Below are 26402 nucleotides of genomic sequence, written 5' to 3' on the forward strand. Positions count from 1 at the left end.
TGTGGAAAACCCGTGGTGCAGCCGAGCTGTGTGTTTCCCCTGCCCGGCCAGTGGACGTGGTGGGATGTGAGGGTAGATGATGGTGGGGACCGTGCCTGTCCCCCTACAACCCCAACCCCAACCCCAGCTTTGCGGGATGTGCCCAGCGCTGTCGGTGACGGAGCCGTCCCCGGGCCACCACATGAGGGCAGTGCGGGTTTGAGCCTGGAGCAGGCAGAAAGACGGAGACCCCAAAAGCAGGGCACCCCCCCCACCCCCCAAATTGTGCCGGGGACACCTCGTTGTCCCCGCCGTCAGGCTCCGTGCAGGGGCAGCGCATCCTCGCCCTGCCATCCCTTCAGCCCCCATCTCCCGGCCCCGCGGCAGCGTTAAGGACACACGAGCCACTCGCCGCTTCGGGTAGCAGTTTATTTTCTCCAGGGGTGTAAGATGTGCAACAGGTACGTTTATAGGACTGCCGCTTCGTTAGCCAAGGGGGAGTCGCAACCAAACAAGAGACCGAAACCGAGAAGTCTAATAGCATCGTCCTGCCCTACAGCCATTAGTGCAAGTCATGTAAAACATCGGATCAACACAGGAAAACGATGAAAAAAAAAAAAAAAAAAAAGAAAAAGAAAAGGCATTTCCAAGCCACAGGTACTTTCTCCAGCCGCCGGGGCGGCGCAGCTCCCGGAGGTCTGGTGGGGCAGGAGAGCAGCGCAGGGCAGAGGCAGCGGGGCCGGGGAGGCGGTGTGTCTGCTGCACGGAGGGCTTTCCTCTTCTTCCTTGGTTTTGCCACTTGGGAAGAAAGTCACACGCGGACTAAGGAGGTGCAGGCTGTCGGAGTGCCAAAAAGTGATGGCAGCCTCTAAAAACCCAACCATGCGTGTGGCCTGCTGCAAAATGCAGCGTTTTCCTAAAGCAAAAAGGACTCATTGTGTTTACTCGCTCCTTTTTCTTCAAGCTTTCCTCTGCAACCACACAGACTACAGCCTTCCAGCTTTTCTAAGCAAAGCATCTCCAGAAATTTCCTGTCCCTGTGACTGTACAGCACTAATCCCCTCCCAAAATGGTGTGAAAAAGCCGGGGATTGGGAGCAGGGCAGCGGCCCCTCCAGTGTCAGTGGGACGACTCACTTTGTTTTCAGGGGCTTCTGCAGGAAACCGGGCGGCTGCTGAACAGAAAAGCCTCTCGCTTCCCAAAGTGCAGGCTAATTCTTTCCTTTTTTTTTTTACATTTTTAAATTTTATTTTATTGTTATTTTTTTTTCATTTCTCTCGCACAACCGGAGGAAGAGGCTTTTGCATCACCCTCCCCAGGGTTTCGAGGCCGGGGCAGGCAGCTGCCCATCCCACCCGGTGCTCCTTTTGCAGGGGCACCTGGCACCAGCTCGCCCTCCGAGCAGCCTTTCCCCAGCACCGTTCCCCCCACCGGGGTCTGGATGCTCCAGCAGATAACAGCAGCTGTTCAGGAGCAAGAGTGTAGCCATATGTTGCTGCTAACAAGCATTTACCAAAGCTGGTTTTCTTTCCGTGATTCCCATGTGCCTGATTAGCACACAGCTCCTCCGAGCAATTTTCAGATTTTCACCCTCCCTGCAAATTTTTTTTTTTTTGACATTATATAAAATTGGGTTAAAAGCCACAAGATTTGTAAAAAAATTAAAAACATATCGAAAAAAATTAAAAAGATATCGAAATAGCTAAAATGTAATTTAGTTTTTTCCTTTTTTTTTTTTTTTTTCCTTTTTGTTCAGAAACCCACTGTTGGTGGGGAACACACAGGAGCAGGGGTGAGATGCTCACAGCTGCCTGCCCACCCTGGGAGGAGGTGGGGTGGCATTTCCATCTTCTCACACCAGTTTTGGACTGTGCCCATGGGTCCAGACCCTGCCCCAGCACCCGATGAGGGCTGAGCAGAAGGGAGGGAGCTGCGGTGCTGGGAACATTCCTCCCCATGGTGAAGGCACCAGCGCACTGATGGGATGCTCGGCACCTTGCAGAGCAGCCCCACTGAAGGCTGAACGGCCAGATTTTGGGGAGCAGAGCCCTCCTCGAGCCCTCTTACAACCCAAACATCAGGAATATCAATATACTGGGGGGAGAAGAGCTTCACCTTATCTCACAGTAGCTACGGGAATGGAGAGCAGTTAGTCCAAGCAAGTTTCCCAAACCGCGTGGGTAGATAGCGGATAGATAGGTGCCGCCAAAGAAGATTCATCCCACCCCTGGGAGGTCCCACATGGGTGGGTGATTCACCCCCCAGCAGCGCCTGCATCCCCCCAGAGCAGGGGCGATGGGTGGAAAGCGCTCTGCAGCTTCTGACACCCAAAGCCGAGGCGTCAGCATCTCAGCGTGCACCGGGGGGGGCTTGTTCCTTAATTCGGTAACAGCTTAACGATGTGGGATGGGTCCCACCACTCATACCTGGAACCCGTTCTCCAGGATTTCTCACCTCTTTCAAAAAGTAGCATTAAAATAACACGGGAATTCTGCATCTCCCCGGCTGCAACGTGAATTACAGGACCCTCAACAGCGTCAGCTGTTGGTACCTGCCACAGCCGGACCGTGGGAGCCGGGGGGAGAAGACGACCAAGAAGCCACCGCAGGGCGAGCTGGAGATCCCCATGTCCTCCCAGCCCGAAGCTGGGTGCTCAGCACGCCCGTGAGGCTTCCTCCACGCCAGGGCGGGCTCCCACGAGGATACCTGTGGCCTGGAGCCACCGCACACCAACAAAATTGGGTTTGCTCGAGTCCTCCCTCCCCGCCCCAAAACACACTCGCTGCCAGCACGCGGCTCCGTACCACCCAGACCAGCGCAACGCGGGAGAATCAACCTTAACTGGGACGCGGCCACCGGCATCGCCACGCAGCCACGGCCCGCGCCGCCTGGCGGCCTCATAATTACTCTGGATTTCCAAAAGGTGCCTCTGGAAAGAGCCGAATTTGTACGTCTGGCGAGCACACGTGGAGCCGGGGCTGTCCCGGGGGGCAGCTCAGCTTTCTCAGCTTGGACACAGGCAAGAGAACCAAGTCCCGCTAATAATTTAAGAGCATCAATTAATACAGTTTAATAAATACGTAAAAGGATCTAGTCTTTCTTCTCTTTCCATTCGCTTTCTAGCTTCAATGAAAGTTAAGGGTGATTGTCCCGTGAGTAACTAAGGCAAATTTGTTTGTGTGTGTGTTTCTCTCTCCTTTTTTTTTTTTGTGTTTTTGTTTTGTTTTTTTTTTTCCCATTGTTTTGTACTTAAAGCAATCACATAAAAATAGTTATAAATAGAAAATTGCAAATGTTTTCCCCCATAGACAAATAGAAAAAAAAAAAAACAACGAACAAATCGAGACAGAAAAAAACACCTTGCTTCAAGTTCTTGTAGGTTATACAGTACTTAGCTTCTTTGGATACTTTACAATGACTCCAAATCGTAGACAAAAACCACCTGAAGTAACCAGTCATCTGCAAAACGTCGCTTGTGTAAGAAGTTGATATGGACTTTAAAAAAAAAAAAAAAAAGAGAGAGTTTGTTGCAGTTTTTAGAAGTTCTCTTCTTTTTTTTTTTCTTCTCCTGTTTTTTCTCCACCAATTTGTTGCGCACACAGTCCCTGCAGATTTCTTCCCAGGAGCAAGCAGCGGGCAGTTTGTGGCAGCGCTCAGCCACGTGTGGTCACAGCGCGAGCATCCCTTGTGGGGGCACAGGAGGGGATGTGCCAGGCTGCCGTGGGGAGACCCTCATCTGGTCACCGCTTCAGAGCAGCACCGTCAGCAGGCAAGCCAAAAACCTACGGAAAATGGACCTGCAGTCCTCTCGTTCCCTTTCATCCTGCTGACGTTGAAAGGTAAATGGTAAATATGTTGAAAGGTAACGGTAAAGAAATAAAGAAAAAGCCATAATTTGTAACATTTACATTTTCAAGCACTGATTTCATGTATAGACCACCCTACCGGGCACCTGCAGGAAGCCATCCTCTCATCAGATGGTGAAACAGGGGTCCCACCACGTCTGAGAGGCAGACCGCCGGCAAAGCCTTCATTCTCAAAGGCAGCTCACATTTTTAGGAGCTGCCAGGCCAAAGGAGGCTCACGGGGCGATTCCAGCCCACTGCCACTTTTTGGCCTCAAAGGAGAGAGGGAAGAAATATCAGGTGGGGGCGGCTGGAGCAGGGTCTGCAGGGAGGCAGGTCGAGACCCTAGACCCAGCAGCCACCGTGGACCTCCTTGAGCTCAGAGCAGCCCATCGGACGCTATCCCCTTGTCTTTTGAAGCAACAAATGGAGAAGAAATATGATTTCTACTTGCTTGCAAGTAGACAACCTTGCCTGCAAGAAATCTTTAGTGGCTTCCTTTCCCCTAAAGATCCCTTCAGACCAGCAGCAGGAAAATTTGCGCACTGGATTTTTTTCTGATCAGCATTGCAGATTCAGGGATACCCAAGTGTTTTGTAAAATTTTTGTCATCAAAATATATATAGGAATTAGGGGCGGGGGGGTGGGGGTGGGGGTGGGATTAAGGACAAAAATCCAGACGCGGTCAGTGGCGGCAAATTCTCACTGAGCTCTCCTGACTCTTTGGTTTGAAATGACTTTCTCATTTCAATATTTCCTCATGGTTTCTTTTCCCAAAGCAAGGGTTTAAAAAAAGCTCTGGATCAAAACATTTCTGATCCTTCCAAAAAACTTTCTTCACCTTTTTAAGGAACTGAAGTTAAAATGCTCAAAACAGGGTTTGATTCTCTGTCTGAAGTTTAGAAATGGCCAAAGAACCAAAGTAACAAAATTCCCCTTTTCCACACAGGTTTTGTCTGGAGTGATCTCCAAACTGTTTTTTGATTGTTTAGGGTCCCAGTGCATACTGCACAGCCCTATAAAGTTGATCCCCTTATCTCTCCAGGCTGTGGCAGTGCGGAGCTGCCCCGCTCACCCCGCTCTTCCACCAGGACCCCTCTTGGAATAAAATTTTGTTTTCAGACATGGGAATTTAACTGAAAACAAAACCAAAACCAAAAAGCAATAACCCCCAAAAGTCCTTTTGGCCAAAAGGGCCAAGGAATGTAACATATCAAAACCAAGTCTGGACGGCTTGATGGCGTCCAGTGCCCCCCGTGGGTCCCCCAGCAGAGCGGTCCCAGGGGGGTGGCCGTGCCCCAGAGTAAGGCAAGTGACATTTTCGGGAGTATTGAGGAGAGCAGCAGCCCTGGCCTGGCCTTCCCGGACGGGGCCACCGAGTTAATCGCTGAGTCTAAAGCGCTGGTGGCAGCGGGTGGCAGCAGGCCGTGTCCGGCGCGGGGTCGGCTCTCTTGGTGGTCCTGTGGTGGGCGAGGGAGGCAGCGGAGTCCCGGCGGGGCTAGTTGTTGCCCTCCGAGATGGGAGCCACGTGGCCGAGGCCTGCCAGGCCGCTGAAGCCCGTGCTCCAAGGGTCGGGGAGCGGGAAGAAAGGTTGGGCCGCGAGGTTCTCGTTGTGGCCTAGGGCGAAGGCGAAAATGCTCGCGTTCCTCTCCATGTCCAGCTGGGCTCGCCTGAGCAGCTTCATCTGGGTGTCCTCGAACTGGCTCTCCAGCTCCTGCAGGCTGAACGCCGTCTTGGCCCCGCTCATAAAGTGCTTGGGGCTGGGGCCGGGAAGGCACATGGCGGCGCCGCCGAGGTGGCCGCTCATCTCCTCCAGCGCGGGGGGCATCACGAAGGCCTTGTCCACCGGCGGGCCGCCGGGGCCGAAGAGCAGGCTGGCCGCCCGCCACGCCGCCGGCTTGCGGCCCCGCCGCGGCCGCGCTATCCGGCAGCTCTGCCGCTTGATGTGGCGGTGGAGGTGGTCGGAGCGGGTGAAGCTCTTGTAGCAGAACTCGCACTGGTAGGGCCGCACGCCCGTGTGGATGCGCATGTGGTTCTTCAGGTCGTAGTTGTGCACGAACTTGGCGTTGCAGTGGATGCACAGGTACGGCCGCTCCCCGGTGTGCTTCCGCATGTGGATTTTCAGCTTGTCCTGCCTGCAAAAAAGAATCGAAACGGGGTCAGGCAGTGTGGGGTTGGGGGAGTGGGTGCCATTGCCTATGGGTCTGGCACCCAGCCGCTGCCTCAGCAGCCTGCAGCCCACCCCGACCAGCCCCGGACAGCTTGGACTGGAACAAACAACGACCCCAGAACAAAGCTTCATCACTCATAGGAAAAAAAAAAAATAAAAAAAAAAAAAGAAAAGTCTAGCCTAAAGCCTAAACATATCTGGGCACATCTAAAGAAGCACAGCCACATCCCTGCCTGCGACCGAGGGCATTAGTTGAGCATAAAGAGCCTGGCAACTTGGAGATGGATGCGGCTTCAGCGCACCCCCTCGGTGCGGGTTCCCTTCCCTCGCCTCCCCGTGCCGGCCGCTGGGTGTCTCAGCAGCCCGGCCTTGGAGCTGGAGGCACCGCGGGGAGCAGGGCTGAGACCAGCTCCGCACCCGCACCAGGGCGGGATGCCACCACTCTGCCACCTCCAGCTGCACACCTCTGGGAGAAGGTTTCCAAATACAGCCCTGGGATGGCACAGAACCCATCCCCATGGCATTTATTTACAAAGACACAGTGTGTTTGTTTTTTTTTCAGGTGGGAAGAAATATCTAAGATCTACAAGTTTGTTCTCCCAAGCTAGCTTTTTTTTTTTTTTTTTTTTTTTTTCAATATTTCCTTCTGCAATCTACCAAATTCACAGCTAAGGCACAGATATAAAATGCAAAGCTGGCTGTAAGTGAGCTGAGCCAAGCCTGCACGAGTGGCGTTCAACACGGAAAGTAAGTAAACAAGAAGAGTGGGAGAATTCATAATGTTTTGGGAAATGCTTTCAGTCTGATCCCTCCGAGACATTAAGAAAATGGGGAGAATAGATGGAGTCAGTCCATTAATATATACAAAGTATATGATCATTAAAAAAAAAAGAGGAAAAAACAAGCAAAACTATACTTATGCTGGCAGATCAAACACTCCAAATTTGCAAGCTGCTGCCTACACACTAGTTTCTGCCACCCTGACTGCATGTAAGTTTTCAGCATCACCACCAAGCCCTGCCACTTTACATGAGCCCTGACGTTGCATTTGTTTTATCTGCAGCGACCACTGCCTGTGCCTGTGCTCATTTGCTGCCTGTTAATCCAGCTGTGCTTGGGGCACATGGCCAAGGGCTCTGGGGACTCTCCTTTTCGGGACGTGCAGCTCTTTGGGGTCAAGCTGGGTGCTCCCTGCTTTGCTCCCTGGTGCTCCCAGGGCCATGCAGGCACCCTGCGGCTCAGCCCTGGCTTGGCCAGGCTGTATTCAGTGGTCTGAGCCCCAGAACCTCCTTCCCTCGCTTGCCGGTGGGGATGGATGAAGGAGGGCAGGGAAAGCACAAGCACAGCCCGTAGTCTCGTGCACAACCCCAGGCAGGGCTCCCGCGAGTCCTGCAGGCACAAAACTGCTGCCAGTGGGGGTCTGAAAGCCTCAGGCCAGAAATACAGGACTCCAGAAAGGAGGCAGAGAAGTGTCCCTAGCAGGAGAGCCACTTTGTCAGCAGGCAACCTTTTACTGCCTCCGGGAAATCGCAGCCCAGCCCTGCGCCGGCGGGATGGTGCAGCTGCAGGCAGGCGGCGGAGATGCTCGCTGCCTGTAAGGAGCTTGCACTGGCTTTGGTTTTCCAAGGTTTACAGCTTGTGCAGCACTTTAGGGAGGCAGAGAAAAGCACCTCCTGGGACCCACGCCAAGCCCGAGGCCAGATCCCAAGAGCTAAGTCTGAAATTTTCAAAGACACCGTTATTCCAAGATATTAGCAAGGGCGCATTTCCCCTTGGCCTCGGTCTTCGAAAGTGCTGAAATCAGTTCTCAGAAACAGACAAAGCAGCATGGAAAATTTCAGCCGGAACGGATAATGTTCAGAGGAGCTGTAAGCAGATGAACACGGGGTCTCGTAATGTGAAGTGTTGGGAAATGTTAATAAAAAGCAGAGCCACCCGCCCCACCTATAATATAATTTAAACCTATATATGTAATGTTTAACCTAGCAGGATCGCTTTTCCTAATAAACACACAGTGTGCCAGGACTGCATAATGTAAACACAGGCAAAGCTTTTTCAGGCTATTACCAATCTCTGTCAGCAGACGGGGAGAAACTGGATCCCGCAGCGCACACCTCTGCCCTGCCGCAGCCCCGCCGCCAGCTGCCAGCAGCCCAGGGGCTGGCAGCGAGCTCGCGTTGCCTTTGCCCATTTCTCCACAGATATTAACCTTCAGGCGAGCTGGGCACGTCGGGAGAAGCTGACAGGTAAGGGGTGACCCTGGCTGCTGCTCTGGTGTGTGGGTCGTGGGCTTCGGGCAGGCACGGGCTGCGCCGGGAGGAGCTGCAAGCGATGCGCAGGGGAGAAAGGCGCTGTGTGTGTGAATACCCTTAATGCAATTGTGTTAGGAGAGCGATTAGGGCTCTGTGAGCTGTCACAACACAAATAATATGAACAAATATTGTTAACCTTTCCGGCTGGAATAGTTTCTCCGCGAGCACTCTGGGGCTGTCTTGGTGGAAAAGCTGAAATATTTGCAGTTTTCTCCAGCGCTTCAGCAGCGCACCACAGCAGATTACGACCCGAGCAGCCTTTGTTTAAGCAAAAAATTAATGAGCTATTAAATGAAGTCCTGCTTCCTGCGGGCAGCTGTCCCTGGGAGTCAGGAGTGGCAGATGCAGGTCCTTGCCACGGGATGCGGAAACCCACAGAAGTGATGGAGAACACATCTGATGGGGAGTTTTGGGGACCCCCGCCCAGAGGACTGCATTTTCTCTATCTCCCACAGTGAATTTGCTCCTACACATCTCCTCGGGCACAGAAATAATGCACAGAAGTGATTAATACAGAAATCCCATTTCTGGAGCACAGAAAGCCTGTGCTGCCCTGCACCCCCCCCGGGATGCCAGGAGGGACAGTTCGGGTTCGCATCTCCCCAGCTGAGGCTCTGCTCGCTGCCTCGTGGGGCCGACGCTGCAGGAAGCCTGCGATTCCCTGTGGGAGCTCAACACACAGCACAAGCAGCGGCGTGCAGGAAACCCTGGCAGAAATCTCTTGCTACATCTCAATCACTCCACTTCGCTTAAATACATGTCACCCTAAAGGAGAGGTCTCACACTCGAGTAATGCTGAAAATAGCTTAAAAAAAAAAAAAAAAAAGTAAGTGAAAATAAAAACGGCAGCGTGCTATTCAAAGTGCTCCCAAATGCTTTTAAGAATAAACCAGTGTTTTGGAACGTCCACTTTGCTTAGTGCATTAAAGGAGGAAAAAACCCTCCAGCCCTCCACTGCGTGTGAATGGCTTCATTCTCCTGAGTGATGATGGGGCGTGAGGGATGGCACTCTTGTGCTAGTCCTGATTTTGGGGGGATTTACTTTCTGCAAAACCCTTATGCTGTGTATACGGAGCATATGGGGGGATGTAAAGAAGCTCTTATGTTTACACTCACATTAGTAATGGTCCATGCTAGACCAAAAAAGAGATACATTCCCCAATGAGGGATGAGGTTTCCTTGTCTGTTCCTTGTCTGTTCTGCCCAGATCAGGATCTGTGACATGGAGCTGTGGCCATGGAGCCAGTCACCAGCTCTGTTAAAGCACTGCTCTGATTTTGTGTGGGACGGGGAATAAAACATCCCAGGGGCTGGAGGCACACAGCTCCTGGGAGCCGATGGCCAAAACTGAAAGGAGAGCTGCTTTCACAGCACTCAGTCGGTCCTCCTCCTTCCAAAAACAACGCCAAAAGCCCCGCAAGGAGGAGCAGCTCCTCCCGTTGGAAAGGAAAAGCTCGCTGCAGGGCCAGGCTCTGTCAGCTGCGGGCTCTGCGGACACGGCGCGTGCCCCGGGGCCAGGACTGGCTCCAGGAGGCTCCTCCTGACCCACCGGGGGCGAGGGGCCGCGAGCTGGGATGGCTGTTAAGGTTTCAGACACCAAGGTGCTGATTCAGCCTCCCTGTCAAAGCCTGGTCAGGATAGCTCAGCTCTCACCCAAGCCCTCCTACTTATTTTCACGGTGACTGTGAGTCAGTGCCAACACCGCCCCGTGGCTCAGTTTCCCCAAACAAGCTGCCCTTTTTTTGTGCAGGATCTGGGGAGCTGCAGACCGAATCCCTCTGGAAGGCTCCGCTCTGTTATTCCCCTGATGGGAAAGGTGTCGGTGATGGGTCAAGCCGAGCCGCTTCCTTTTTGGCTACTAGCACCCTCAGCATCACACCCAGCACGACCCCACGCATCCGAAGGTGACAACCGTGGGGACAGCACCCACAGGAGCCAGAGCCCATCACCCGCAGAGGGGAATTAGCAGCGGGCACAGCCTTTCCCCTGCGGCACCAGGGTGAGCCCGCAGGCGCTGCGAACGCCCACCCCAGGCACGATGCTCCGCGCATGGTAATGCGGGGCCGCTGCGCTAATGGAGCGGAGCATGGAAATTTATTTTCAGGTCAAATCCTCATCATCTGCATAAATTCCACTCAAATGTTATCACAGGGACGGGAGAAGAAAAGACAGGCTGAATACGGGAGCACCCCAGGTGTCCGGCCATTGTCAGGAGCTCGGCTTTGCCTACTGTGCATATTATTTTCCTCTGGTTTGCTCGCCCCAGACTAATAGGGCTCTCTCTCTCACACACAGCCAGGAGCTGAAATACCTTGCTCTTGTCAAAAAGCTTTATTATTATGGTAAAGATTGTACTCATTAGATATTAATTATACCCAGCAAGAGCAGGTCCAGGAATCTATTTGTCTCTGCTCACCGGTTAAATTTGCCCAGCTTTTCAGAGAAGGCTCGCAAGCTGCAGCATTAGGTTTGCACAGCCCTCCCTCAGCCTGATGCTTTTTTTTTTTTTTTTTTTTTTACCACCGAGGGCTCTGCCGGGCTGTGGGGAGGTGCAGGGGCTGGATCTGGCCGCTCACACCCACCTGGCAGCAGCCAGATTGGGGTTGGTATCAACCAAGGCGATCTAGGTCACACAGGTTGTCATTGCCACTGGGATGGGGACACCTTGCTCGTCCCCGTTCCCCATCTAGCTCTGCGTGGCCAAGGCGAGGGTGCCCATGTCCCTCCTCTGGCCCTGGAGGTGTGGAGTTGCAGGGATCCCAGATGAATGATGTTAGGGGGATGAATCCACCCTTGCAGACCAAAATCTAGCAATTAGCACTGCTCTGGCCTCCGAAAGTGCAGGCACTGTCATGTTCAAACATGTGCAACTTGGCTGTGGTCTACACTGGTGCCAAAACGATGTGCAAAACCGAACTAATTACATCCCTCAATTAAACAGCCCTCCCAACTCAACGCATCCCCCAGCGCATTAGGGATGAAGCTTCCTTGGCTGTCTGACCAAAAGCAGCCATCTGTTTTCCAGCTCCCTCTCATCCGACTGCGGCAGACGACGGCGGGGCTGAAAATGCCCCATTACTTATTCACAATTTTGTCCGGAGAGCGGCTGCGATCCCACCAAAATCAGTGGGCTCCTTTTCCTTCCTTCCCTCTTCTCCCTCCCTCTTTCTCAAAGGGCCTGTCCCTTTCTTTGCTACGTTTTTGGGGAGACAAAAGAGATAAACAGCTCGGGAACCAGCCACCACCCCCCATCCCATCGCCACCGCGGCGGAGGTACGGGATGCACACCTGGTAAAGCGGACTTCACAGATAGTGCACATATACGGCTTCTCCCCCGTGTGGGTCCTCATGTGCCGGGGCAGCTTCCCGGCCCCCATGATGACCTTGTTGCAGATGGGACACTGCTGGGACGCCTTGGGCTTTATCTTCCTCTCTTCCTCCAGGGGCCAGGGAGGAAAAACTCCTCCGAACTGGGTAGCGCTGAGGAAATTGAGATAAGCGCCATAGTCGGTCTCTGCCTTAATATGCCCTAAGGGAGCCGCTGGGGTGTTGGTAAACATGTCCTTGAAGAAGTCATTAGGGAAAGGAGGTGGAGGCAGGTCTTCCTTCTCCTCCTCTTCCTTGATCTTCCTCTTTTTGATCACCAGATCCAAGGGGCCGTTGTCTACTTGCGGCTCTTCGAGCTGGGGAAAGGCGCTAAAATCGCCGTTCCACAGATGGGGGAAGAAGCTGGGGGTGAAAGGAGAGAGAGCTGGCCTCCTTTCCGGGATGTTCGCCTTAGGGTACAAGTTTTCCCTTAGCAAGGACTCGATGGAGAAGTCTCGTATCACACCCAAGTGTCCGGAGGAGTTACTGGCTGGGTAGTGATTTGGAAAGTCTTTAGGTGCTTCTGTGTACGCTTCTTCGGTAAGATCAGACTTAGAAGGGCTTTGGTGACAGCTTACTTCTTGGACATCAGTTAGGTTCTCCTGATTGACAAAATCTTCCACTTCTTCCTCCTCCTCCTCCTCCTCCTCCTCCTCATCTTCGTCTTCATCCTCATCATCGTCGTCGTCCTCTTTGTCGTCTTCCTCTTCCACCTCTCTGTCGGGCTCCATGATTTCAAGGCATACGTTGATAATGCACTGGATCTCCAGCATCTTGGCGGCGCTGAGGATGTGCTTGACATTTGAGGTGGTGATGGTGAGGGTCGAGGTGTAGGCAAACTCGAGGATGGCAGAAAGTGCTTCAGGCTTGACAAAGTCAATCTCGTAAACATAGGGCTGGTCTGTTAAAGTGCCAGTAGTGAAGAGTTTTTTGAAGTACTTGCTGCAGGCAGCAAGGACAGACCGATGGGTCCGGTACTCCTGGTCCTGCACGATGAGGATGACATCGCAGAGGAGACCGTCATGCCGCTGCTCGTTTAGACCACACAGGACCTCGCTGCTGTGGTTTGGGAATGGGATCCCGATAAGATCTTCAATGCCATTGGCCATATTCTCATTTAGTGCCCTAGGACAAAACACAGACAGCGGGGCATCAGCAGGGGGTTCCCGATCAACAGCACCAGAATGTCCCTGCCTTCTCTCTGTCCTCTCCACTGCCCCGCTTGCACCTCCATAACCACCTGCTGCTGCAGCATCACCTTTAACTCTCCCCATAACCTCCGTGACTTAACCTCTGCATCCCCCTGTCTCCTTCCTTCTCTTCTCGGTTCCCACCCCCTCTACCTTTTCACAACCACCACCTGCTCCCCTGCTCTTTCACATCCCTCCCCTGGGATCCTTGTGCAACGATTCCCTCCCCATCACGTTTCTTCCACGCCCTCCCGGAGCCAACGTCTTTCCAGGCACATGCAGGATCTGCCCCGTCAGGAGCTACGTGGGGAAAGGGTGATGCTGCATTGCCTCACGCTGCTGGGCGCCGGCACCCACGCCGCTGGCACCCGACTACCAAGCAGGGAGACAGGGAGCTGTTTCACAACGTGCCTAAATATTCAGAGAACGATGACCGGCTGCCCAGCCACGGAGCAAGGGCCGGGGGCGGACGACCGCAGGCTGATTTCACCCACGAGCAGAGCTTGCTCTGGCCCCACGTCTGCTCGGACTCGTCAGCGCGCTGTCGGATGCCCCGCGCATCTGGCGGACACCTTCCCCTGCCAGAGCAGCTCCAGCTTCAAAGGGGAGATCGGAAGCGAGAAGCCCACGCCCAAAAGGGAAACATGATTTTTGCCGTTTTTTATCTGCGGGATGTTTCCTCTTTCGCATGGCTCCAGCAGCCCTTGCACATGAGAAATCCCAGGGAAGGAGCGCGGCTTCCTCTGGCGGGCTCCGAACACGTTGCTGCTGGCACAGGCTGAATATATCCAGCGGCCAGAACAACTCCGAAGGCAAAAAGCCTTTGGAAGCCCCCGGGACGCAGGGAGCATCCCCTCTACGTGCCTTGCCCCTGCCCCTTCCGTAAGCCTGGGACCGCCAGGTTCCCCATCCCTCCTCGTGCCACATCGGCACCTCTCCATCAGCACCCACAGGTCGAGGAGCCACAGAGGGACTTTTTTCTGTGCCGCTGCGAGCACGTCCTGGTGCCGCCCTGCCCCACCGGCCATCCCAGCAGGGGCAGGACCCATTCCCACCACAGGAGCCTCAGGCGCCGTGCCTGGCTCCAGCCGCGGGGCTGGCGTTTTTGGCCGAGGACGGCAGATCCGTCCCTGCCTCCCTCAGCGTGAGCATTAGCTCCGTGCTAATTACGGCTGTTGTCTGAAGCAAATTGATTCATTGCAGTGTGCTGTGCTTAACCGTGTTAACTAGCCACGCTCCCCTCGCAGCCCGACCGGCTCCGTACAAAATCCCCTTGCAAAACTGCCGATAAATGAGAGCAAGTCTGATGTGTTCTTCAAGGTGAGCGTGAGGTAATAAACAGCACCTGAGCTGGGGAGGAGGAGACACCTTCCTTTTCAGGGCCTTCCATCCTAAAAATAAGTATGAGAAACTACATTTGTGTCCCTGTGTTTGCCTTTTTCGTTTTTGTTTGGAAGGAGAATTAGCGTTAAAGGGGCGTTACACGAAGGAACGCATCCTCACGTGAATCTGTTTCGATCTTTCATTGCCAGATCACACCGTAAGTGCAAAGGATCAGAAAAGCAGGACATCAGACTGCCCTGCTGATTGATTGTTTTCGGAGGTCTCCTTGCTTCTGGACACTTAGCTCTGTCCTCCCTGATTGTGCAGCATTCACTCAGGGCCAAGAACAAGGAAAAAGGAATTGGAAGATGTGGGAGAAGATGATAACAACCCCCCCCCCCCCCAGTTCAGCAGGAATGGAAAAGGACAGCTGTTGTGCCTAAAACGATGCCCATCTCCCTCCGGTGGAAATGGACTCATTTCCCTTCATCCTCCCCTCCTGGTCCTCTGGAGGTGCGGTTCCGTGAGCCGGAGCCCTTAGGAAAGCTGATAACTTCACAGGATGCTGGCCAAACTGGAGGTGATTCACGTCATGTCAGCGGCTGGGGGGGTGGGAAGAGAAACAGCCCAGCGACCCGTTTCCACGCGCTTGCAAAAAGGGCATTTTTTTTTTTTTTTTTTTACTCGCGGGTCACTTGGACAGCTCGGGGCACCCAGCCTGAGAAATGACCTCAGGCCCCAGGACGGGGCTGGATGTGCCGGGAGGCTGGCGCTGCCCTTCCTCCAGCTCCCTCCTCTGCCTCCTCCCCGCCTCCCCCTCCCCGAGCCAAGGGTGGGGTCCGCAGGAATAACAGGCACAGGAACAGCATCCGCAGCCCCGGCGGCCGAGGACAAATGTCACCCCCAGGAAAAAAAAAAAAAAAATCACACCCGCGAACGCCGAACCAGCTGCACGGAGTTAAACAGAAAACCCCGAGTTTTAATAGCAAATGACAGCATTGTTAAAATAAACTGGGGCGGGGGGAAAGGGTGGAGGGCACCTAAAATAACCACGCTCTGACCGGGCTGCAGATGATGCCTTGGAACAGTGCGTTTACGGGAATGCTTGAAACTCACTCGCCACTTTCTCAAACGGAAAGCCCCATTTCTAAAAGAAGGATCCTGCGAGACGCCGGCCTATACAGGCACCAGGCAGCACGGGCAGTGACACCAGGGTCTGTGCCTGAACACGGGCTGCACGACCCTTTTGCAAGCCAGGCACCTCGGCCACGCTCCCGTGGCAGGCAGCAGGGACCGAGCTCTGCACCGAGCCACGGGACCCATCCTGCAAAGCATCCCAGTGGGGTTTGGAGCGGGGTTCGGGGCGCTGAGCATCCCCTGCCACCCCAGCCTGGTGCCCGGGGAGGGAGCCAAGCAGGAGGTCCCAACAGCTTTGCCCATCCGTGTTTATTTTCTACTCCAACTCCTTCCCTCCTGTGCATGGGGTGCTCAGCACCCCAAGGGACGGATGCTCTGGGTGCAGAGGAGCACCCAAAACCGCGGCATCTACCTGCCTGCTGCATCCACCAGCCCCAAAATACATGCGGGCTTTTTTTTTTTTTTTTACTTCTTCCCCCCCGGGTTTATTTGTGCCTCATCGTAATGAGGCAATTAAGATGTGCATGCGAGATTACCCTAATCCGTCAAAATACAGCAGCTCCTTTCCGTGGGACACGCTGACCTTCACAGCTCCCGCTCCCTCCTCGTGCCCCGGGAACGGGGATGCTCCAGCACCTGGGGCCAGGCCCTTTTTTTTTTTTCCTTTTCCTCCTTTGCTGTGACCTTCCCACCTGCAGGGAAGGGGGGGCACGAGGACGGGGGGCTTGCAGCAGAGCCGTGCGTGCCCCCTCCTTGAATGCACGGGGAGATAGCGTTGGGTCCATAAATCCCATTCTGAAAGGCTGGTGGAGTGAGTGTGCGTGTGTGTGTTTTTTTTTTTTTCCCTTTTATTAAAAAAAAATAAATAAAAAAGGAAGATGTAAAAACCAAAAAGGCAAATATTTCCTTAAGCACACCTCCCCTCCGAACATCTTGTCTCCAGCAGAACGTGTTATTAAAGCCACCCACCCTCGTACCCAGCGTTTCTCCCCGCGGGCGGTGAGGTGGGGCGGCGCGCGGCTTGCCTCTCGATCACTCCCCGGCCCTGCCGCCGAGACGGTGAGGGAAACGCGGTGACAGCAGCCGCTGCCTCCCTCGCAGGGAAATAATCAGATTTTTCGTGGGGATGATCGACTGCAGGCCCCGCGATGCTGTGGGAGGGGAGCGGCTCGCCAGCGATATTGCCGGCGTTTTACTGCCGGGCTGGGCGCCCTCCCCAGCCGCTAATAACCGGGAGCAGCCTTCCCCCGGGAGCTGTCCTGCCTGGGGACAGCGGGAAAGGTGGGGGTGTTTGTTTTTTAAGCGGTACATAATATGTCCCTCCACCCTAAAATGACCTCTACCCACCCCCCAGAAAAAAAAAAAAAAGGCACAAAAAAAAATAACACCGTGATTTCGCTTAGATCCGGACAAGATAATAAAAAGGCAGAGGTTTCCAAGGTGATGCTTCGGGGAGGAAGGATGCAAAGAGGGTCGGGCTCGCAGCGAGGATGGGGAGGAAGCGCTGCAGGAGGCTGCGGAGGTGCAGGGCAGCGCCTTTAAGAGGATGCTCCACAGCCGCCTGTGCAGAGGCTGACCACGGGTGTCACCCAGAGCCCTGGTGCCACCGGTGACCTCCGCCCACGCTGGGAGGAGAGGGATGGAGAAGGAGCCCGGGGAGCAGCCCAGCCCTGGGTTTTGGCCAGGCTCCACGGGGCCAAGGATGCAGGAGACGGCTCCTGCCTGCGGGAAGAGCCCTGGCAGCGGAGCAGGGTTTGATCACGTAATTGGCGTGGTTAGGCTTCGGGGACTGAGTGAATGGGTGACCTTTAGCCTGGCAGGTCTCCGTCGCCACCTGGATTTGCCAATATTAGCACAAATCTCTGAACAAAATCCTTGGGCACACAAGGATTTGTCCTTATCAACATCTACTGTCTCCCTGCAAACTGAGCCCATGTGAACCATACACATTTACACATACTGTACAGAACTGTCATTCAGGGGCTGGCACTATTGGTTTCCTATAAGGCCATCAGAAAGCCATCTTCATGTGAAGTCCCATCAAAAAATCCCAAATCAGAGGTGTTGGAGAACCTTCTCCAGCCCAACAATCCTGGCAATGCCACATTTAACCTCCTTCTCATGTTAATGACATTTAAATGACAGCCGTTCCTTCCAGTTTCCAAAATTCATATGGAAATCAGGGTTTGGACTCCATGATCCTTGTGGGTCCCTTCGAACTCAGGGCATTACACATCTCCAAACCAATCCATCCCTGCCGGTTAGCTGCAGCCTCAGAGAGCCTGTGCCCAGCACCCCGTGCTTCGGCAGCTTTTCCGGTGTGCAGAAGGGACCTGGCGAAACGGCAGGCTGTGAATCAAACCCTCTCCTCCCGAGGACCTGGCCCGGCTCGCTGGGTGCTCGTGTGCTGCTGGCGGTAGTGGGAATTCACCGCCGCGCCGCCGCTGCCAGGACGCACCCTTAGCCCAGGGGGTGTTTAAGTCAAGGCTGTGCAGCCGCAGCGAGCTGGGAGATTTCTTTTTATTTGTGCTGGCACTGGCTCCTCTGCTGGCCCTCCATCAGCGCGATGACTACGGGGTTCAGCTCCTCTCCTCTCTCCCTTGCTGCTCCTCACCTCGGCGGGCACCGGGCATCCCCAACACCTCCTTCGCTCTGCGCCGAGGTCCCACCCCGAGCCGCACATCGCCTTGCAGCGAGCTCGCAGACCTGGCAGGAGGTCTGGGGGTCCGACACCCAGCAGCACTGCACGCGGTGGGACCGAGCCCTGGTGCTCTCTGACCTCCTCAGCACCATTTCTGGGGCCCTGGGTAAATGCAAGCAGGAGCTCCGGCAAGGGCAGAGCACAGCTCGATGCCTCCTATAACTGAAGGGCCGTGTTTTTGCTTCGGTTTCTTCTTCCTGGCCTCTTTAAATTACCCAGCACACTTCCCAGTTCCAGAGCTTATATAAATCTCCAGGGTCGGGAGCTGTGGGTCACCTCGGGGCAGCAGCTCGGCGAAGCCTGAATGCTGCATTACAAGGCCCATCCGACATGCTCAGCACGCTTTGGCAAAGGGGGATCCCACTGATAAATGAACAATTAGTGGAGCAGGATGGAAGGCACAGCCCGGCTCCAGGTGGTGTTTCGAGGGCTGCATCTACGCACGGAGCTGGGGCAAATGCCTGAAGTGGGTGCAGGGACACCTCCCACCAGACCAGGCTGCTCAAAGCCACGTCCAACCCAACTTTGAACACCTCCGGTGATGGGGCACCCACAACTTCTCCGGGCAACTGGTTCCAGTGCCTCTCCACCCTCATCACAAAAAGTTTCTTCCTTGTAACCAAGCAATTATCCCTGGATAATGAGTTTGGGGGCTCGACTGGAGGGGACGGTGCTCCGGGCACCAGGTCCCTCCTGCTTCTCTCTGCTGGGGCTTCGGGAGATGCTGCAGTGCTGGAGGTGCTCAATGTCCAGCGAGATCTGGGGGCAAGGTCCCTCCTTACAAGGCTCTGTGAGGGCCCTGGTGCTCTCCTGGCCATGCTTCAATGTTTTGGGCAGTTTTGAGTGTGGTGTCACCGAGCAGGAGACGATCCTGCTGCCTGCACATCTCCACATCCTATGCAAACAGCGCGCAGATATATATGCACACAGATACATATGCATTACACCTATGTGTTTGTGTGTGTGTAAATCCTGTGGGAGGGGGAGCGTGTCAAGCATAATGCAACCGAGTTTCCATTCATCCTGTGCAACCACTCCACTTGCATGGAAACTCACTCATGCTTCAAGTGACGCAAATCCCCTCCCACGCGGTGCTCTGCAAAAAAAATCCAGAAAGACAGAAAAAAAGAGAGAGCGAGAGGAAAATCCCCGCGTGTCTCACAAGGATCAGCCCCGAGCCCTTCCCCGGGGCCCTCCAGCATCTCTGGCACGGCCTGGATGATGCCCAAGGGGGCCCAGGAGTTGGGTGACATTGTTGGTGGTATTTATCCTGTGTGCTTCTGGCCGCTCTCCCCCTCCATCACCTTGCTGCCGGTGTGATCTGCCCAGCCCCTGACGCATCTTCAGCTATATGGGGTATATATATCAAATAAATTCCTACAGGCGCACAACATTACCACCCCGTGAGCTTGGCGGGGATGGGTACCTCCTTCCAGCACGGCCTTAAAAATAGCAAAAAGCCATTTCCTCCCATTCTGAGCTCTCCTGGGCTCGCCCTCCCGGGCTCCTGGGAGAAAAGGCAGCCCCTCCGCTCCCCCTCGCCCCGCTCCTCTCCGCAGCCAGAGAGAGGAAAAAGGAATTTAAAAAAAGGCTCCTATTGAGCGGAGCACGCACTGGGTGGGTTTGCTTCCTGACAAAAAACACGACGGAAAATGTGCCCAGCTTAACCATGGAAAACTGGTTTGGCTCCCGTCTCTCCAGAGTGGACAGGATTGTGAGGGACTTGGACACGGCTCCGGGCACGGCTGTCACCAGCCTGCGGGGGCTCCAAAATATGCCCCAGAAAAGCCAGGAGGCTTCAAGCCGGCTGTCCCCGACAAGCAGGGGGTGAAGAATGGGGAAGCCTCGGCCCCACTCCCCCTTTTCCTCTCCGTCTAGAGAGGGATGCCAAAGGAAGGTCCTGGGGAGTAAAACGAAAAGGGTCGGAGCGCGCTAAATGAGAAGCAGATGTGCGCGCCGCGGTGCTGCTCGCGGCCGCCCGCCTGAGTCACCCGGCAGGGTGGGAGGGGGGTTATCGCTATTCTGGTGCTGGGTGTGGGGTACGGAAAACAAAGCCGGGAGAAGGCGGTGCAGTGTTTGAGCAGGCTTAATATCGGCTTCGGAGCAGGTACGGGCAGGCTCCAGAAACGCCGGGGTGTGAGGCTCGGCGATGGCATTCGCAGAGGCCCCGCTCCACCCCTGCTCCTGCAGCCCTTCCCCAGCGCCTCCGCAGCATCCCCGGGCATCCCTGGGACATCCGGGGTGGTTCTCACTGTCCTGACCCTACTTCTTGTCCCCGCATCTCCCAGCTTCATCCCTGCAGGAGGAATCCCTGCTCTGGCGGTGGACAGAGATGTGCCCACTGCTGGACGCACCGCGCGGAGCACCACGGACCCTCTCCAGAGGCACCACGGTCATGGCAGCCTCAGCGAGCCTTGCACAAGGGCAATCTCCAGATCCAGCACCCCAGTGCATGACTTCAGCCCCGGCACCCACGTCTGTAAAACCCAGATCGCTTTGGGCCAAGCCCCATCATGCAAGATCAGCCTCACCTCTCACCCTCCACGGCTTGCGCAGCGTTGGCTTTAGGCTCCCACGGGTTTTTGGGAGCGGTAGCGCAGCCTCACCTCGCGTTGGAGGATTTTCCTCCAAAAACGTTATTTGTCTGCTTAGCTCTCATTCATTTTTAATTGCCGTTTAAGTCCTTGAGCTCTAAGCACACGAGCTCTCCTGCTAGGGCTGGTTGAGAACGGCTCCCATGTGGACACGCGGCTCGAAGCAGAAGTGACTTTGCAAGACGTGTTCACGCAAAGTGCCTGCAGCCTGCAGGGACACAGCCCCTCCGGCAGCACTGCCCTGTTATCTGTACCATGAGCAGAAGGAGAGGCCTGCCCTCAGACCACGCTGCCCCCAACACAGGGCAAAAATTCAGTCCCTGCCTTCATAGAGCAGCCAGCCTCACATGCCCGACCCTGTGCCACTGCAGGAGCCGAGGAGCACAAGGAAACGGTAGGACAATTCTGGCCGGTTTGATAGCTGCAGCACTGCCTCGAACTGAAACGTTCAGCACAGTGGCTTTGTTGATGCAGCCCTACCTTCGGGGCTATTTCTGGCTCTGGTCGAGGGGTGGCACCGTGCCCTGGCTGGGAGCTGGCTCACTCCCCTGCACCACCAGGCAGGTAGGGGCAGATGTCAGGCTTCCAAACCATCGCTGAGTCCTACTGCCACCTTTCCAAAACAGCATGCCCACAAAGCCAACGCAAAAGCCCAAAACCAGAATGAAGAGAACATCTTTTGGACCAAATCCACCCAGTTCCTGCCCTGTGAGTGTCTCGTACAGCCACATACAGCCCCGGCTCCATGCAGCTGGGCGTCAGTCCGAAGGGCAAATACCGCATCTCCTCATCCCTCCCTGACCCGAGGAGAAGCACCATTTTTCTGCAAAGCCACATTTCTCTGAATCACCCTTCCTGACCACGCTGAAACCCCACCAAGGCACACAGATCTCTAACCCCTGAGCTGGATGTGTCTAGAGGAACCACTGCCAGTCTGCAGCAGAGGACAGCTGGGGAGAGGAGATGACACTTTCATCCAGGCTTCTTGTGTGTACACCAACCAACTTAATGAGCTCTCTGAAGACCACAGGTAATATATGAGCGTAACCTTAGTGTGTGGCCCCAGCGCTGAAGATCCAAAGGCAACTCCCTACGTTCAGGGGACATTTTAATCCGTCTCTCAAGGTTATGGAGCAATTTAACTAAAGATCAGGGGTCAGATTCAGATCTCATTTGTGTCTCAACTCCTTCTGTGAGCAAAGCCCCTGGTGCCTCTACCAACCTGCTAGAAAGCTGAAAAGCAGCCGAATTGTCAGATCAGCCCTGATCCTGCAAAGCCTCACCCGCCTGAGCAATCCTTGCGATTCAGCGGGGCCCACCCATGCCCAGCTCAGCAAATACAGCCAGAGCAGGGGAAGGCCGACAGAAAAAAAAAAAAAAAATCAACAAGATTTCACCTGGAAAAAGCAAAAGAAAAATATCTACTGGTTAGACATTTCAGCTCAAACACATGGAAAAAAAAAAAAGACAGTCAATAGGGTTAATTGTTCAGCTGATGCTTCTGCAAAGAGCAGGGGGTGCAGGATTGGGCCCCTAAGCAAGGCAAGTCCTACATCCCAGCTGACTGCGCGCATCCGCCAGCTTACAGTCTGATTCGATTTAAAACAGCTGAGTTGTAAATGAGGCTTATAATGGAATTGGCAAATGACCCTTAAATATAGCATTGCAAACTGACAGCACTCAAAAATAATCAGGATTCAGCTCTCAGCCGGGAGAGAGTGCAGGATCAGGGGTGCTCCGTGCCACCAGGTAGGAAAGCAGCCCAAGCCTGCAGCAAGGAAACCTCAGCCTCTCCCCTATTTTGAGGGGTGACCCTTCAAAATGAAAAAAAATAAAAAAATAAAAAAAATTAAAAAAGGAGGGGAAATAAGGAGAAAACGCAGTCCTGCTGTGTAAAGAGAGACGGTCTCGCGTGTTTGTTTTGGCCTGTCCTGAACTCCAGGCAGTTTCCAACTGGAACCCAGAAATGCTTATGGTGTTTGGATTCTGTCTGCATCCCTCCCATGACGTGAAGAGGCATTCAGGATGATGGGCTGGGATTTTTTTTTTTTCCCTAACAACTATATTTACTGCTACATTTTGAACTCACCATGCTGTCATTACAATGTCAGCTTAAATTACATGTGCGATAACCATAGCATAAATACATGCACAAGTTCACAAAGGCTTTACAAGGAAAACATTTTCCAGGGACGCTGGAGTTGCTCACATGTCCGGACTCAAAGGAGATGTCCAAAGGAGTCTCTGAATTAAAGATCGCTGGCTGCAGCCAGGATTTGGCCGGCTGGGGCCGAACAGATGGATTTTACGCTTCTGTTGGGCTTTGCCGGGTAAAGCGTACTCTTATTTCTCCTGGTGTAACCACGGGTTGACTCCAGGGGTTTAACTGATGCTATTCTGGATTTTGCTGATCCCCTTCCACACATACGCCGCTACTCAGCCTTTTAAGGCTGAGGACAGATGCTCTCTCCTGGGCCAAGATTTGCCATAAGAAACTAGCCCCAGCTCCCACTGCTGGGCCAGAGGTAACCAACCACCCCCCACAGCTCCTCCTTTTCCATAAGCCCGCTTGGCTCCCAGCTCCTAGACAGAGAGCATCTCGCTGAGCACCCCTTGCTCTCCTACAGAGAGGGGAACGCAGCCTCCGAAATGTCCCAAACGGCACCGCAGAAACGTGGATGGACTCACGCTGTTCCAGGACGTAGCCTCTGTCCTGCCCAGGAGAGCAGCAGCGTTTTACCCTCCGTTCCCCAGCACTTCGCCTGCATTTTGCATTTCGCTGCACAGGTATGTCAGTCTCTACTTAAATGCACCACTGTGAATTCCCTCTAGCTGAGAAACATTCCTTAGATAAAGGGTCACAATAAAATAAGACATCTGGAAAGATCCACCTCTCCGTCCACCCATCTAGCCTCCCATCTCTGGCGCTCGCTAGTCCACGCTACACCGTTTCATCTAGGCTTCACGTTAGCAAAATAACCCTGATGGCATTTTAATTTATTCTCCTCATTTGTCTGTGAAAACACTCATCAGAACGACCCTAAACGCCTTGCATTTTATGTGGCTTTTTTTGTACCCACCTATCTGCATTCAGCCCTTCCTAGCCAGGGGCAGGGACCCGGGGCTTGCCAGCACCGCACTTCAAAGCGGCACGCTGGCACTCGCCGCAGCCCCAGCCAGCATCAATCGGCAGCGCCGCGGCACACCGGGGCTTTCCTTTCCTGAGTCGGTGCTTCAAAAATGTTTGTGAGCACACTTAGGGCCCGCTCTGACCGCTGCCTCTGTTTGCAAAGCCTGCCCCGAGGTCGGTGCCAGGCGCAGGGGAGCTGCGCCCGCAGTGCCGGGGGGTAGCAGCGGGAGCGCTGCCTGCACGCGGGGCAGAGGCCGGAGACCTGTGTTTATAGCAGGACCCTTCCCGACGGGGAAAAAAGGGACTTTGTGGGATGGCCTGGGAAGGAGAACGGGGCTGCAGCTTTTTCAGACGGCGACGTCAGGATTTGAGGTCTGCCTCCATAGGTGACGAAGCGCCGAACCAGGTGTGACGGGATGCAAAGCACGGAGCAGAAAAAGCTGGGAGAAATGGCAGCAGCAGGAGAGGCTTTTAGGGAGGCGGATGGCCAAAACGCACGTTTTCCTTTCCCTTTCATTGAGCTATGGCCTCGGCAACAGGTAGGTCCTGAGCTACTGATGTTGGGCTTCCACTCTTCCAAATGGCATTGCAGGCTCAGAGCTCACCACGGAGCTCTGGCTACAGCACTTTGCAAGCCCAAGCACTCCACCAGGCCTTATAAAAAGCATGTTATATAGGAAAAGATACGATCCGGTTAAACACCCAGAGCTCCTCAATGCTGCCTGTGCCAAGGTACATGCTCCTTTATGGCATGCACATGAAGTGCGTGCATCAGAGAATATTTTTACAGCACTGTCTTTTCTTCCATTTATTTTAAGGAACAGAGTGTGGTTTCCTCCACTGCGTTTCTCATATTATGCTTAAAAATAAAATTTGAACCTACATCAAACCAAACAGCTTCTTGCCCAAAGTGGTAAAAAAAGAAAAAAAAAAAAAAAAGCCTCTTGTATGGTGAACCCATCGGGAGGGAGAACACAAGTCCCTCTGTGGCTGCTCTCAGCCATGAAGAGCCAGCAAAAGATTTGCAGTGCATCCTTCCCCGCCGCACGAGGCTTCTCGGAAACGTTTCGTGCCTCTGGCAGGGCGCAGCCTGATTTACGCTCAGGGCTGGGAGCTGTGATGGCAGCAGGGGCGCGCGGGTAAATCTCCAGGTAGCCCTGGTCCTCGCCGCCCGCTGCGCTCTGAACGCCGCTGAATAGGAATGAGGCTCGTGGTGAAAAAGAGGGACGTGTCCTGCCGCACCAGGAGGGATTTCTGAGCGCTATAAATTATCATTCCGGCCATCTGCACGTGCCTCACATAACCTGTGAGAGGAAGGAGAGGTACAGAGAAGACCCAGAGGGTCAGTTAGGAGAGACGGAGGCTGTTTTGCTCTCTTGCCCATCGCTGCTGCCCAAACGGCGTGAGCATCCTCTGTTCACACGCACGGAAAAGGAGAGCCCAGGTCCCCCTACAGTGCCGCTGCCAGACATGTCGTTAATTTATCATTAGTGCCAACTCTCGCTGATCATGCAGTGTCTGTCCCCTCCACAGAGCACAAACCCGCCTCTGAAGTCCCAAGCGACCTTCCTCCCTCCTTGACCCGCACCAAGGGCTGGGTACACCTCTGCTCTTGAGGGGCATGTGAGTTCGAAGGCATCTGACAAACCCCATAAGAGAATAAAGAGGCTGCTCGTGAGAATGCAAAGTGCAAGGAGAAAGTGAAATGAATGGCTGGTCCTAAAAGACGAAACTCCTGCCATAAAGCAGATTTGGAGAAAAAAAAAAGAAATGGTCACGCTCTGCCCTGCTTTGCTAAACAGGCAGATGGGACCTGTATTTCTCTTCTGAAACTTTAATAGGAAGAATATGACTCTGCTGCAAGTGTATTTTATATGCCTGGCGATTAAAGAGGAAGGGAAGGGCATAATTTATGGAATTGTGAAACACAGAGGATAGCTTTCTGGCTGCAATGTTTTTTTATTTTCTTGTTATTCCTTTTATTCTTCCTTTTGCTTCTAGGCTTGTGGAAGGTGATGGATGGGCAGTGGTGGAGACAGAAACCTTCCTTTTATATTCACAGGGCAGGTACTGCACCAGCAACCGCAGTGCCTACACGAGCTGCACCTCCCCTGAACAAGAACAACCCTGAGACAAAAAAAGGGTGCTTCGGTGTGTCCTCTGGCTTCCTGCAGTGCCTCCCTGCTCCTGCAGCCACCTCACCTCCCGGCCTTTAACACGCTTCCTGATGTCGAACTGGGAAATCGAGCCAAGCCACGCTGCAGCCAGCAGCACGGAGAAGAGAGAAGATGGAGTCGGACCGCTCTCGGAGGACAAGAGGCTATTGTCAGAAGTTGCAGCAAAGGAAGTTTTGATCAGACGGAGGAATTTTTATTTTTGTTTTATTTTTAGTACGAGGCTGGTCAAGCACTGAAGCATAAAGCCAGAGCGGCGCTGGGATTTCTGCCCGTGGGGATACCCAAAACTCACCGGCACAAGGCGTGAGCCTGACCTAGAGAGGCAGGGCGAACCAGGAGCCTGGTTTTGCACGCGGGAAGCCCAGGCACAAAAGGGTTGAAATAACACAACCGCAGGCACCCATTGGGCCTGGACCTGGGGCTACATCTCCAGAGAGCAGCCTAAACCCTCCCCACGTTGCTGCAGAATTGGCTGATT

General features: G+C 54.1%; 1 protein-coding gene across 9 annotated transcripts in view; it reads right to left on the reverse strand.

Annotated features, from left to right (window-relative positions):
* Positions 1–390: 390 nt before the first annotated feature.
* Positions 391–26402, reverse strand: part of LOC310889482 (zinc finger and BTB domain-containing protein 7C-like) — a 142339-nt gene continuing 116327 nt past the window's right edge. For all 9 annotated transcript variants that reach the window (XM_083816997.1, XM_083816996.1, XM_083816998.1 and 6 more), the window contains 2 exons: positions 11595–12797; positions 391–5959 (listed from right to left, as the gene is read on the reverse strand). In XM_083816997.1, the coding sequence (XP_083673123.1) occupies positions 5323–5959; positions 11595–12781 (1824 nt within the window). In that variant the 5' untranslated portion in view covers positions 12782–12797 and the 3' untranslated portion in view covers positions 391–5322. The remainder of the gene's footprint in view (positions 5960–11594; positions 12798–26402) is intronic.

This window comes from Anser anser, assembly GCF_964211835.1.
Source record: "Anser anser genome assembly, chromosome: Z".
NCBI lineage: Eukaryota > Metazoa > Chordata > Aves > Anseriformes > Anatidae > Anser > Anser anser.